This window comes from Leuresthes tenuis, unplaced genomic scaffold (genome assembly GCF_036924035.1).
Source record: "Leuresthes tenuis unplaced genomic scaffold, fLeuTen1.0.hap1 SCAF_5, whole genome shotgun sequence".
Taxonomy (NCBI): Eukaryota; Metazoa; Chordata; class Actinopteri; order Atheriniformes; family Atherinopsidae; genus Leuresthes; species Leuresthes tenuis.
The window spans coordinates 14,403,670-14,419,323 of NW_027325359.1; the positions used below are offsets into that span (position 1 = coordinate 14,403,670).

Here is a 15,654-nt window from a genome sequence, read left to right on the forward strand (position 1 = left end):
AGGGCCGCTCTGTTGGCAGACTTTTACATTTCACCACTCAGTTTGGTGACAGCAAACAACTCCCCTTACGACTGGTTAAAAGAGCACTGCTTAAAAATCACTGCAAAGGCTACAGCAAATGGCATAACGAGCCCGCCTTTGAAAATTTAGACAGATTCTCTCCACTCTTGAAGAGAAATATCCAATGCTCTTTGTTGGCCGTGAATTTTCAGTACGATAAAAGCACAAGGAAGCTTTTAAAGGGAGAAAATGGATAGTGTTTTGCCTGTATGTGGAAAAAAGAATCAAGTTAAATTTGTTAGAATCATCCTCCCCATTACGGCTGTATGAAATAGTTCAAAGTACAACTGAGCAGTCGGATGCTATTTTTATCAGACACTGATGATGAAGTAAGTCTAAAAATATGCAAATGGGTTATTTTCAGCCAATTTCATTCAGGTTATTTTAAAGGCTTTACTGTCTGGTTATAACAACAGATGGTTAGACCCACTAAAAGAGATTTGTCGCAATCTCCATTTTTCTGAACATACCTGTCAGCCAAAATTGTGGCACAACGCTTTTTAAACTTGCTGTCAAATCAACTTTTCATGAGCTGCCACGTTTTAGGACAGTGAAATTCGACTGTTGTCGCAGTTTGGACGAGACAAGATCTGAGGTACAACAGAGATACATCATGCAACGCAAAAATCTTCCATTCTCTTTTATCATCTTTCTTGAATGAAAAGGGAAGATTATTGTAATTAGATCATCAACAATGACTGTCGCAGAGGGGCACTGATGAGAGAGGCTGTCCCAAGTGAATCACAAGGCTTTTGCTTTTGTTAAATCATAGATGTAGAGTATTTTCACTTGTTAAGTAATGGTCTCTTTCTTCTCTGGGGAAAAATAAGTATTAAAGAAAAGGCCTACAAACAAAATAACATCTGACTGTCTTTCTCTGTGTTCTAAAGTGGTCAAGGCTATGGTACAGCAGTTACCTTGGCGACTGAAAGACACTGAAAATGACAAAAATACCCACACAGAGAGAGGAGGATGAGGATGGGCCAGATGAGGAGTAGGTGGTTGTGGACACAAAGTAGGAGAAAAGCAAGTAGAAGCAGTCAGAAAAAGAAGGAGGAGGTGGAGGAGGGAAAGACAAAGAAGGAGAACATGTGACAGAGAGACCAGCTGCAGTTATCCCACTCGTTATCCTGAGTGGCAGGCTGGAAACAGGGGTTCAATTAAGACGAGGGACAAAGTGGGGAAAAAGTGTTGCTTGGGCTTTTTATGCTGCTTTGCCATGAGCTCCCCTTTCTTCCTTTTTCATTCACCCACCGCCTTCACCTTTCCAGGTGTTCCTTTGTCTTCATCTCTCTCAAAGCTGAGACAAAGCTGAGACAAAAACAGAGTTGTTCTTATCGCCACCTTTGCCAATCCCTGCATTTACTCACTTTGAGGAGAAAAGGGCAGAATTAAGAAATACGTTTTACCCTGCCCTCTTGTCTTCACGACTTCCTCTCATTCTCGCTGCTCCCGACAGCCTCTTCACTTCATTTTTGTTCCCTTTTCCTGAACATGTACTGTTACCTCTCCCTGTCCTGTCATTCAATATTCTCGTTTTTTTTTTTTGTTTTTTGTTTTATCATTTTTCATTTTTTTGGCACAGGAAAGCCCAAGGGGTTGGAATGCAGCTCTTTTGCATTGCATAACTCAATGCGAAATCTATTATTGCTGCCACTTGTACATCTTCAGTATAGTAACCTAATTCAAGCTGATTTTCATGTCCCTAGAGAGCTACCTGATAATGTCATGATCGCAGCAGTCTGTCTTTCTTTTGTTGGTTCCTACTCCCCTTTCTCTTCAGGCGTAGCTGTCTGTCTTCCCTTGTGTCTGTATGTGCTCCTTTGGGCAGGGCAGCCTTGTGACTACCTGACACAGCTGCCAGCAGTTCATCACTTTATAATATATCCTCCCTGGTCTTCACTCATTGCTGTTGTTTACCACCAGTCAGGTAACACTCAGGCCCGATCCTGGTTTATCTTGCTTTCGTCAATCCGTAAATGTTTGCTCTTTATATCTCAGGGCCTCTCCCACTGCTGTCGATTCCACACCAGATAACCCGCCTACCTGCCTGTTATCTCACCCTGTTCACCTGTCATTATCTCCATGGACCAACCTTCCAGTCATCCCGACAAATTGTCAATAAATCTCCTCCAAGCCATCGGCCATCTCCGTTTGCTTTTTGGTCGAGTTCCGCGTCATTTTGACAGATAATCCTGATGCGCTCAGGGAGGAAGCACTGAGAGACATCAGTCGCGCTCAACTCCTGCTCCAAAGTCAGAAGTCATCTGAAGAAGTGAATTTTATAATGAGCTGAATTTGTTATATCAAGGTGACTGCTGAGGAAAGATTTCAGTTCCTTTGTGTTAGATGGTAAAGCGTAAAAAACCTTTGCTGGCATCCGCATTACAGTGCGGTAAGGGGAGAGAGGGTTAGCTGATACCTGTTCTTTTTTGTACAGTGAAGTGGAATTGATTAATGGTCAGTAAACCTCAGTCTTTACTAGGAGAGGGAAAGAACTCATACAATTGCCCAATCATTGTTAAACCTGAAGCAGTCACTCAGATGCAAATCCATATCTGAATCCATATCCTGTATATTGTTCCCCCAAGCCTTAGAATTTGCTCTTTTGGTCTTCAGGTAAATAAATAGGAAGATGAAAGGATGTCTTTGACTGAAAGTTGAGCCTACATGGCAATGAGGCCCAAAATAAGCAAACTCCTGTTCTGGTAATTGCTGCTTTACTTATGCAATGCAGCCGCAACATTTTCACACTCCTGCTTTTTTTACATCTGGCTACAATTAAACATAGTGATAGCAGCATCATTCCATAGGAATGTTTTTCTGTAACAGGAACTAAGAAACTAGTCCAGATAGAGGGGAAAAAAAGGTATACAGCATGATCAAGATTGAAGAGAGAGGCTGAAATTTTTCAGCAAGGCAATGATCTGAAGTGTAACTCCAAAACTCTGCGTAAGTCTGGACGTGACCCAGCCACAGTCTGAGTGGAAATCCAGCAGAGCACATCTGGAAAGGTGTTAAAACTGAACAGTCTCCTGAGAATTAAACAGCAGTTTTACATTTCTCTGTATTACATCAAATAATATATGCACATTAAAAGAATAAAGAAAGGGGGAAAAATATCAGAGACAGTTACTTATCTGCCAAACTTTGTCTATTTGTGGCTTGATAAAGCTGCCAGTAGTTTGTGCATGTATCAAGCAAAATATGTACACTATATGTATTACATTATGGACATTATGTATTATAGATATTGTATGAGATTGTTCTGATGTAATAGCAACATATTTTCTTGGTAGCTACTTAAAACAGCTTTTCACTGATGCTCTCTGTCCAGCCTAACTGAGCTTGAATGGTTCTGCCAAGGAAAATGGGGGTAAAAAAAACATGCAAAATCTTGTAGGATAATTCCTGATGCTATCGTTTTTGGTAAACATGGCCAAAGTGAAGACTACTTAAATATTTGGAATACTTTAGTCTCTTATTTTCAACAATCTCAAAGTTCAAAACCCTGTTTTTCCTGGTCATAGTCAAGAGTTTTGTGTTCACTGATGTGACAAAACTATATTAAGATGGACATAAATGAAGGCAAAATGTGGGTCTGAAAACTTTGTCACTGTAAGACCGGAAATTAGCAATAGTATCTAAAACTGCAGCACTCAACATATTTGTACCAACAAAAAAAAAGATAACGAGTAAAGAGAAATTCTCATAATGTTGTACCCACAGATAAAGATACTGTGATCGTGTCTTAAATCGTGATTTAGTAACTTAAAACATGTCTTGGTTTCTGCTTCAATCAACTCTTCTTTTTCTTGTTGAGGAAAGAGCATTTTCAGCTACAGGAGGAAGTTGTATTCAGTAAAGAAAAGCTCCAATTAACCCACAGAACCTTACCTTTCCAGTTCTAATTAACAGACAGGCTGAGTTAGCAACTGGTTGGTAAACACAATGGAGCAATTAGCAGTAAAGGAGCTGGACATTTTCTTTAGAAGTTAGCAGGGACCAAAACAGAGCTTAAAAGAGGTTGGATGTGAGATTACTCTGAATGTATAATTCACAGAGAAGATCTGTATGTAGCAACGGATAAAAGCCCGCACTTTAATTTAGCAGCTCTTTGAAGCAATGTAGCTGTCCTGTTCCCTGTGCAGTTTACTGCACTGCAGCAGCTACAGCACCAACCTAATCCTGGGAGACATGTCATTTAGGCAGAAGCAGCAGGTTGTGCTCAGTTGAACGACAGCTCCGGCCATTAGCAGGGTCTAATTAAGACACGCTAATTACGAGTGATGGAGTGAGTGCTCTGCAGAGCCATCTCTAAATAAATAATGAATATGTAATCATTGTACTTAAACAAGCCGCTTGAGCTTAAACAGTCACAGACCCCCAGGCCTTGTGGGTAAATCATGGAGCAAAGGAGCGAGAGCTGCAGTGATGGATTATGGGAGCTGTCAAGGGGCAAAAAAATTAATATGGATTTTAAATATTCACTACCTGTGCCTTAGTGCTGGGTGGGACGTGCCCAGGGGAGATTTCAGCTTCGTTGAAACTGTGTGTCAGTTGTGTCGACCATTGAGCCTACACACACACACACACCCCCCCCAAAACACACAAACCGTGACCCCTGTTGTATAGAATCATGCAACATCCAGAACTTTATTCACTGTCAAAAACTTCTCTGTCTTGTGCTGTGAACTTCCCTGAATTTGGTCATACAGCAGTTTATTCTGACTTCACCATCTGTGAATTAGTATCCACCTCCCTGCTGTTTGTTTACTGCTGTTCCGGCTGTTATGCCGTATCTTAAACTCTTCCACCAAGTTTATGTCTGCCTCGTCCATGGTGTTGTCTGAAACTCTGACAAACTTCCTAAAGCCTGAAATAAATGTAAATGAGGCCTAAGGGAACAGATTGTTTGTCTGGTCCACCTTCTGTCCTAGTCTATAAACAACCATGGCCTCACTGCACTGACTTAACGCAGGGGTTTCAAACTCAAAAACACAGCGGGACATAATTAAAACCTTTGACAAAGTCGCGGGCCAGCCTTGACATTTATTGAAATCAAATTCTACAATTGAGGAGGTTTTTCCTTCTCATCAGATATAACGATGCACCTTTTCATATGGAAACAAACTTAAGTTTTGCTTAAACTCTGAATCTGGAACAAGATAAGCTTAATACTATAAACACGTGAAATCAAATGTGAAATTAAAGACACATCTGTGGCACTCATTTCCTGAATAAAATTTGAAAAAAAAAATCAATATTTGTAGCCTTCTGATTTCAATTTCAGTGGTAACCTTTGTTCACAGGCTAATAACATTAGTAATAATCTTTTTTTTTAACAGATATTCTGCTTCCCACCTGTCTAGAAAACTTCTCATTTTCCTCCTTTCGTTTGGCCATTTTTGGGAGGGGTAGCCCAATGCGACTGGTAGCATGAGGTCGCTAATGACTGTCAGCAGAGGAGGCGCTTGTGGGTCCTGATTGACGAGTCAACGCACCAGCAGAGCATTCTGAGATTTGTTGTATTAGCGGTGCATGCGCTGTCTACCAGCGGGCCAGCTCTGGTAGACATTTGGTATTATCTCGCAGGCCAGATATATTTACACTGCAGGCCAGATTTGGCATGAGTATGACTTAACGATTTCCTCATAAAGCCATTGGTCTCATCTCATCCTCCTCCCCTTGATTTCTACTTTTCGGATTTTCCATTTTTACTTTCCATTATAAATCACCTCCTTTTTGCTGCCTTTGTTCATCTTCTTTCTCTCCCCTCATGTTCTCTCATCTGCTATCAGTCGATAATTAAATATTTCACCCTTTCTTCATTTCAACACTCCACACTTGTTCTCCTCAAAGTAATTTTCTTTTTTTTCATCACTTCTATCCCTTCTTCTTCCCCTGCACAGCCCATAGATCTTGCATTTTGAAAATGATGTATAAAGAGATTTAATTATCAAAACCAGCTACATGGGAATATGGGAGGAAGGAGATGCCAGTTCTCTTTATAGGAGTATCGCTTTGTAAAAAATGTCTGCTCGTAAATGCTCACAAGACTTTTTTTGAGAGTTTTTCCAATAAAACATCAATTTACAATCAAGGTATAATGCACTCCAGTTCCTTGATGACACTCTTGAACATAACTCTCCAGGAGTGTAGGAGTCACAAATCTAAATTGCATCATTAACACTGAACATAAAAAAACTTTTATCTCTTTCTCCTTGTCCTTAAGGAATATTGTTGACTCTAAACTGCACTCCGTGTAAAGCAGTGCTGCTGATTAAAATTGCCCATGAGATCTTGAGACTGCAGATGAGATGAAAGATGAAAGGGAGAGGTGTCCATCCACAGTATCTAAGTAAACCTCTCCCTTCAGGAGCCCACTCTGTCCTTTGAGAAACTTGCAAGAAGCCAACCAAGGACGGCAGAGCAGGCCATTAATTTCAGAACAGACAGAATAGTGACAGAATTTTTTTAAACTCATGGCCGGGCATCCTAATAGGCTTAGCAGGGGCTGAAAGGAGAAGGTAATGAGCTGAAAATAAAGAAAATACAACAGCTACCTCCCCATTCATCTCATAGGACTAGTTCAGCAATTCAGTCAATAAACATACATCTAAGACCTGAACAAGCAGAGGCTGTCCACAGATGTTACGTCCAATTATTTCATGCAGAGACTTTCTGCTGGTAAACAATCTTTACAGGTCTCGGCCCTGATTTCCTAAAAGGATCTTAAAGCACAGATTTCCTTTAAAGCCGTTGTTGTGAATTTTACTATGTGGGCTATTTTCTAAAAGTTCCATAAGTGCAGAAGCTTTAGGACTCGTAATATGAGCTCCTCCTGCTCTCTCATATTGAGAAGGCTTTACACTTTCCAAGAAAGCAAACATGAGTCATTTTAAGTACTTCATTCAATCATTTAGTCTGTGGTTAAAGGTGATGAAGATCTTTAAGTACAAACAGTAACTGAAAAAAAATATGTATACTAGGCTAATGTATTGTGGGGAAAGTGGACATGAAAATTGAGGAAAAGACTTTCTCTCAACCAAGAATTATCTTTAAGATTGTAGATTTACAGCACATAACATGGCCACGAAATTTGCATCAGAGGTCAGCCAGAGATTCATTCTTAAAGGCTGTTAAAATAATGATCGATTAGATAAGGAAAAAACCTGACAAAAGAGTTCAAATCTGTCAATGTTCCCCATTCCCTCCTACAAAAAAAAAGAAAAAAAAGAAATGAACAATCATCTTAATTTCACTTTCTGAACAGTTTGGGAAGTGTGAGCAGTTTGAAAATATTATACAGAGCCATGGGCCACAGAACTGCAGCCCTAGAGAAGTTGGAAAAGGTAAAAGGTACTTCCTGGTGCCCTGATCCACTTGCTCTGTGGAGAAATGCATCATTTGCCTATTCATTCTTTTATATTAAGAACACATATATGTTGACGCAAACAGCATGTGTGTTTCATTGAGAAATGACCTATTGGTTCTAAATTTAAATTAATGGATGTACACAACCTGTACAATAATAAGGTGCCTCTCTGGAAGCTCTGACAGAGGACGATATAATGGTATTTGTTTGGAAGGTCTGATGGTTAAAGTTGTGTATGTGTTGCTTTAGAAAAAAAAAAAACTTTCACAGAAAAGCTTTCAGAAATCAACAAATCTACAATTGATTTGTAAGGAAACAAGGCCGCAGAAGTGTTCTTTGATTTGGTTAGCAAGCAACCTTGGTCCTCTGCACAGATGTTATGAGAGAAGACATGGCTTGCAAGATTTATGCCCTTGCAAAGAGAAAATGAAAATAGAGTCAAACAGTACAGCAGCTGCAATGTGTATATTTGTATTTTTAAAAGATGCATAAATTGATTATATTGACAAATTCAGTGATGGGTAAGTGAGAAAAATATAAAAAACAAACATATTTTTTAATAAAAGACTTGTTCTAACTTGTATCAAAGCACTCAAAACAACAAAACATTCTGTTAAAAACCTCAGAGGGTATAGTTGCCAATCTTTCTCCAAGCCGTGAATCAAAACAGACTCGCATTTTTTTAGAATATACCTAATATGTCCACATTTCTCAGTAACGTTATATAAGGGAAAGTGGTACCCTGGGGCTCCCGTGGTGAATATGCGACATGTTGAGGGCAAACATTACACGGCTGGCCCTGCGTACATTTATATCCATGACTGAAGTGTATATGAGTCCAGGCGCAGCTGGATCCTGCATAATTCATGACGTGTCAGAGTTCTCCACTCACTGCTGTCTGTCTGTCAGCCCTGCGTGTCCCCTGTCCCACTCTATCTATCCCCACTGAATGGTAATGACAAGACAGGAGGCGCAAAGAGCGTCACAAGATGACCATAGAACAAGCAAAGACACAGAGCCAAACAACACAATCGCACTAGTACACAAAGTACATTTAGAGCATGCTCCTTACCACACACTAACGTACAAAAATATGAACAAGAGGTGGCAAACTGTTTGCCTCTTCTCATGAATATGCGCTCATAGGTGGTGCGTGTGTTTCTGCTCTGCTTTGAAGAGCTCTTGTTCAGTGCCTCATGACAGGCCGTCAGTCTGGCGCTGCAGCAGCAGAAGTGGTGGAGTCCCTGGGGAGGACTCTAAAAGCTCACAGGGTTCTGTGAGTGGGGAGCCCAAACTTAGTGAAAGCTTTTTCATGTTCATCCACCCAGCTCTACTTCTCCACCTCTGGCAGCCCCATCTCCACTAGCCTCATTCTGCATCCAAATGCAGAGAACAACTCACTAACCCCTACCCTCTAACCACCCATCTCTCCACTCGCATTTTCCATTCCAGGGCAGCGTCTGTCAGTTTTTCCCAACATCTCTGTATCCTCCTTTCCACTTCACCTCCTCTCACCCCGTCCAAGCCGCTATCTCTCTGTCCTCTCCTTCCTTGAATCTGTCATTCTCCCCGTATGTCTCCATCTCATCTCTCAAGCTGCTGTCGTGTCTTACTCTCATCCTCCCCCACCTTACTCCGAAAACTAGAGCATCATATCCAACAGTACATTAACCCCCATACATTTTGTGAGCGTCTGCAGTAGACCCATCCCTCACTGGGAGATCCTGTCATGCTGAGGAGACAATGAAAATGACCCCTCCTTTTAGAATATATGACTGATGGATTCTCTAAGCAGTGCCACAGGCCTTAGTCTTGTAGCATAAGGTCCTGATGTTGCTCCTGGACTTCAAAAGCACAAGGAAACAATGTCAGGATAGCAGTTGTCATATGGCTGAGTCAGACGAGAGAAACTGTGAGAGACAGTAGAGGGATGCTCATACACACAGCACCATCAACTTCAGCAGCTGTGGTGACAGCCATCACGTCACATCATGCAAAAGAAGTGTTCAAAATTTCTGGTGTGAGTTTCTGAGATTCAAATTCTACTAAGCCACAATAATGAGTAGAGCGTAGACCAGATTGATGGCTGAGCTGTCAATCATTCAAACCCCGCCCACTCTCAGCTTTGCGATTGAGAGACAAACACAGGTATTTACAACGAGAGCATCAAGGACATAACACATCAAATGTACAAATAGAATACCTTGAACGTTTGTTTCACTCAAATCACAATAAAACCTTTTTTCTCACTTACTTTATCGTATACAATCTTATATTTTACTGTGACTTCACCACAAAACAAACAAACAAGAGCAAAAGTTGAAAATCATAAAATGTCCGCATCTTAAATGTAAACGTTTGAGATCAGATCAGATCATTCTGGACAGAGCATCACAGATTTGACAAACCATAACACCCATGTCATGTTTGCTTGCAGCCCCCAAACAACTAAATCCTCTCTACTCTGAACATTCTGAAAATGACTTCTGAACAAGTTCAGCTGATGCTCATTTCAGATGGATGCACCTGTTCCTCTTATTTAATTAATGTAATCGGTGGGCTCTGGCTTGCTAGTATACACGACATATCTGGGACAATGAAAGATGGCCTATGAGCAGGGCTGTGGAGAACTGTGCATTTTTTCTGCCTGTATGCAATGCATTTGCACAAGAGGGAGAATACTGTTGGGGTTTCTGCCCTTAAGCACAAAATACCTGCTGGACATTTGCACATAGAGAATTATCAGCATTGTGATAATCACTTTTTAATAATCTGTGCACCAAAATCACCTTTTCTAAAGTTTAGAGAATTAGGTTGATTAGACTGTCTAAACTAAATCCCTGGGAAAACAACATTGTTGGGCGTTAAATGCACAACTTGTATAACCTCGTCTCATACGGTCTCTCAGCTCGGTTACATGGTTGAGTCGAGCCACTGTTACAGCTCGAGTTGGCAATCTAATTGGCCTGCTGTCCTTGCCCCAGTAGACGGGACGGGAAACGAGTCATTGACTGAAGCATGTCCGACAGTGCAACATTAGTCTGGAAATGCTTTGGGCGACCAGGAGCACCAGGGCCCATTTGAGTCTAGTTATATATATACAGTGTCATGTAAACATCCTCCCTATGCCATGTGGTGACAGACACATCGGGCTCCTGTGGCTAATGAATGCATAATGAGTCAATTTGGTTTCCAGAAAGGTAAAATGTCCACATATTGACTGGCAACCGGGCTGGTGCATGTGTTGGTGTACGTGTCCCCTCACCTTGAGAGCAGTCTCTGAGAAATATTTAGTGTCAAAACATTTTTAAAGATCAACAACCAGTGTTATAACTCCATCACTCAGCAACAACATGTGGCTTTAAAGATCTGACCCTGCAATCACAGTCCAGCACAAAAATAACTTTGGTTTAATTATTTATATTCACTATTGCTATTGGTAAATGCTTGCTCAACATGAATTGATGGGTATGTTGATGTAAAATGAATTACTGCTTTTTAGATAAAGCTGAACAGAATGGAAATGTCAACAAAACCAAAAACTATTTTAAATTGGTGCAGGGTTGTTACAGAATACAAGAAAAATCAACACTGAAGGAGATAAAGAAAGAAATGCAGGGATCTAAAAGACTGCATCAGGTAATGAAATGTGTGATTGTCTGGAATGTGCCATTACTAAAGGAAGAGCTTCTCAGATCATTCTGTGCCCCAAAATGGGGAGGAGGACAAGTATTGTGCCAAGAGACAGCTCCCTGACACACACACACACACACACACACACTCAGCATCTAAAAGCAGCACTACGAGGAAATTAATTTACTTTAAGACGGGCTGTAAAAAGGATGCCTCATAAAGAAACGGTCCTCAATCAATACCTGTGCCAATGAGAAAGCACAGATGCTTACTTTGCTGCATTCCAGCGCAAGCACAGAATGAGAGAAGTGTCTTGACTTTCTATTAGCCTGGCCTCTTGTCTCTGAAAAGACACTCCATTAAAGTTTGAAACTGGTTTGGTGCTTACTGCACAACCATAAGGTTTTAAGTCTGTCTTGATCACAAAGCACTGCATGGAGCGACCCATGGAGTCACATCCAAAGCCCTGACTCTTATCACAACATTGTGATTTTGGTATATTTCTATGCAAGAGAGGGAGTTGTGATATGGCTTATGCACTGGCTGATTTAATACTCAAGTTATCACGGCTTATCAGATATCCAACACCAGGAGTTGTAATGTAGATATTTTATGGAGTGTATGAGGACCATGCTACACTGATTAATACTGAAGAGCTGCAAGCTGGTCAGATGTCTGGGTACAGACAGCTCCTCAAAGTAAGACTAGTCTGTTTTTTTAAACATGGCCCAAGATATGCTAAGAAAGTTACAACGACAACTCTGATCACCAACACATCATGTCTTGCAACACTAGAATGAAATCTTACCTGTTTCACATCTTTTCCCAGTAAATCCTTGCTGGCAAACACAGTTGTTGGGTGAAACACAGGTTCCCCCATTCTGGCACAGTCCGTCACACATTGCTGGAGATGCACCAGAGGAGAAGAGCCATTACTCTCTAAGATTAATGAGTATTAACTATGTAATTACACCAGCAGCAGCACAAGTATTTGCATGCAGAATAAGAGCTAATTTGGTGATGTGATTCATTACAGGCTTGCACAATATTATTTCACATGATTAATGCTCCTCACCAAGGTTAACTCCAAAGTGTTCATTATCCATGGCACACTGTTAGTTAATGTCCCCAAAACGCAGAGAAGTCATTGAATTGACAGAATGAAATGGAAAGAAATGTAATATATACACCAATCATACCAGAATTACACAGAACAGAAGAAGCACTAAAAACAGAATAAGGCCTATTCAGTAAAACAAAGAGCAAACGGTGTTTCAAATTATGAGAATGGAGAGGGAATTGTGCTTCCATTCTATCTGCGGACGAACCGAAGACAAGAAGTTAAACAAAAATAACCCATAACATTTTGACGTGATCTGACTTCAATGACTTTTTCTTTTTTTGTCACTGTCCAGAAGCGGAGAATGCCACGTTTGCCATAATGCAACCAGGAAAAATCTGATCCTCCTTTTATCATATCCTCCTCACCCTGAAGGTAGAATGACCCTGATGATATCACAGTGACAACACCACAGCCATCCATTAGCTGATGAGTTAATCAGCTAATTAGGACAGCTAACACAGGAGTAATTGAAAATGTGTATGTTGAATTTTTGTTTTTAATTATTTAGGATCTCATTTAGGATTTAATCATTTTCTTTGTCCGAATATTTTACGCTTGTACCTGCTGATTTTTTTTTTTACAAATTTAACTATTTGTTTTATTTGTTTTATTTGTTTTCAAAGAATGACTACTGCCCACCGTGACTAGTGTAACGACCTTAATTAATGAGAGAAATCAGTGCAGTTCCACCTTAAATTGATTTCTAATCAAAGAATTGACTAACCAGCTGAGGTCAGATCAATTTTCTAGTAAGGGCATAGAGTACAAATGGGACGGCAAACAGAAGGAGGCACTCATTAAATGTGGGTCACAGAAGGCTTTTCAGTGGATATACAACCGAAATCACAGACTTAAGAATATGCCGCCAGAATGGCTCAATATAAACATTGTTTATCCTTCGATCCCCCTTTTTTTGTGTGGTTGAGCTATCTGTTCATTTTCAAAGCAGGTTACGGTGTGATTCGTTATGTAGAGCACACATTTTCTCCCAAAGAAAAAAGCAATCAGGACTAGATAGAATAAGAACAACACATATAATGAAAAGGAGCTATCAAGTGGTAAAGCCACCTGCGAAGCAGAAATTCCCCAAAAGTCAGAGACAGCAAACGTTGCAGCATTCACCTTTGCAAACTGTCCCGTTGCCTGTGTAGCCCGGCTTACAGGAGCAGCTGTGGCCTCCAACCATGTTGAAGCACAGGGCGTTCTCGTCGCAGTTGTGAAGTCCGCTGAGGCACTCATCATGCTCTGTAAAAAAGGGAAACATGACAGACAGCAATCTCAGCAGGTTCTTCAGTGTTATATGAAGATATATTATATTTCAGTGTCTCATAAAAGTGGAAGAAAAAGGGAGCGGCATCAGTTCAGACATTAAACTCACATCTGCAAACAACTACTGCTTTCAAGAAAATAACCTTTGATTGAATCCATGGAAGCGTGAGGGATGAACACAGCCAGTTGGTATTTTATTTTACTATCCATTAAGACAATTAGACTGCTGTAGTTCTAAGATATGAGTCAAGAATGAGTCATTTCTCCGCCTGCCATCTTGATCTTTTCGAAAATAGTCTTGGATGTTGTCATTTGTTTCTTATGTGTGGCACATTATGAGAGACGAGAAAGTCTCAATGGCTGTTTAGGCTTCATAATAATTGTAACTTAATGTCCACATTTCTATACTCTGATGTCTTCTTGTGTCTCTTAATATCATAATTTTCTTTGTTTCCTCCTTTTTCTTTGCAGCTTTCATAAAAGCAAAAAAAAGGTTCCTTTAAAGCAGAACTTACTGGCTCCCATCAATGTAGAGTTATTTACAAGTGACTGACAGGCTTGATTAATGGCTACAGACCATAACAAGCTACTGTATCCAAATGGCAAACAAACCTTTTCTCCTCTACGTGGAGAACCTCACGATAGAATATGAATACTGGAGAGAAATAATTTAATGAAAGCCTGGGGAAAAAAGCCCAAAATACAACTGCAACTTCCCAAGTGTACAAGATCAAGTGATTCAACGCCTACTAAAGGAAAAATGACCATTTTAATGTCAATGCTCTCTTATTATAGAGTGAGGACTTATTGTGGATATATTATTTGTGTAAAAATCTGTTTTTATTATTTAAATTATACAGCAGCAGAATTTCCAGTGTGGGCTGGAGAGTATTACCTCCCTTACATATTGATTACCCTCTCAGTCTTATCCTCTGAGACCCCTCTTTTAAGTTATATTCTGAAATGTCTTTTATCTTTAGCTTTAAAACACATATTCCACCTGCGACGACATGCTGTATGAAAATCTTATTAAATGCTACCCCAAAACACAATGAGAGAACTTTGTCCCTCAGAGAGCAGCATAAAAAAGAATGCCCTCCCCTTGTATTCTAGAGAGTCCCATAAATAATGCTCACTGATATGTGCTTCGTTATCATGCAGTGCCTGGGCTGAAGTGTCGAAAACTTTCTGACTTGTTTAAAGTTTCTGAAATCTTCTTTTTCTTATGGAACATCTCTGCATCTTTTCAAGCTCCAAAACAACACAAAACAGACGCTGATCACGAAAGGCCCACTTTATGGTAACAGCTCTCTTATTTCAGCTACTGTAGTTAAAAAACATTTAGCTTGAGAGACTGCTTTTTTAAGCTCATATCATCATGTGTTTATATACTGCAGACAGAATGTTCAGATGTTCAGAAAAGGACAAAGAAAACTTAGAAAACTTTTAGAGACATGTTAAGACTCTTGGAAAACACAAAATTCACAAGTTTAGGTGTTAATATAGACTGTAACTTTGGACTGCTTCCAGTTATTCTTGTTATTCTTTGGAGCTCAGCAGGGAACAGAAATAAGTTTTCTCTGCTTAGCTCTCTTCCACATTTTGTTCAGACATCAAGCAGATCTCTGTAGCATTTTCAGCCACAGATATATGGTGTTTTTGTTTGTAGCAGCACCTACTTGCATGTATTTATTTATTTTTTGATGCCATCCCTTCAGGCTTTTTAAATGCATACAGTTGTGAAAGACAGGGAGATCTGAGGAGTGAGAGATGGCACCCGAAGAGTGAGAGGATCAAAAATGTGAATGCTTGTTGCAGGAGACCTGAGCCGCATCATCCATTTCCCTGCCATCATCCAATCCATTATATCTCCTGAACAGACCGTGGGCTCATCCAAATTGAAAGTGACATTGTGATGAGCTCCTCCATCGAGGATGTGATGTATGTGTTCAAGTGTGTGTGAGATGGATTGAAGGGGCACAAGGACGGCCCATTGCTCTGCTCTTCTTCCTGCACACACACACACACACATACATATACATGTGCACATACCTGCTGTGGGGAAGAATTAAAGTCTACTTGTGGGCATATAAAAACAGTAAAAATAGCACAGGAAGGAGGAAAGCAAAACAGGTGTTCTTCTATTTTTTTTTTCCTGCCAAGGTCACATCTGCCTGAGCAGGAAATAGTC

At 40.3% G+C, this 15,654-nt stretch overlaps 1 protein-coding gene across 1 annotated transcript in view; it reads right to left on the reverse strand.

Annotated features, from left to right (window-relative positions):
- Window positions 1–15,654, reverse strand: part of nell2a (neural EGFL like 2a) — an 80,192-nt gene that overhangs the window by 12,278 nt on the left and 52,260 nt on the right. Inside the window, exons 14-15 of the mRNA XM_072386208.1 lie at window positions 13,317–13,439; window positions 11,880–11,975 (exon numbers count right to left, since the gene is read on the reverse strand). Coding sequence (XP_072242309.1) covers window positions 11,880–11,975; window positions 13,317–13,439 — 219 coding nt within the window. The remainder of the gene's footprint in view (window positions 1–11,879; window positions 11,976–13,316; window positions 13,440–15,654) is intronic.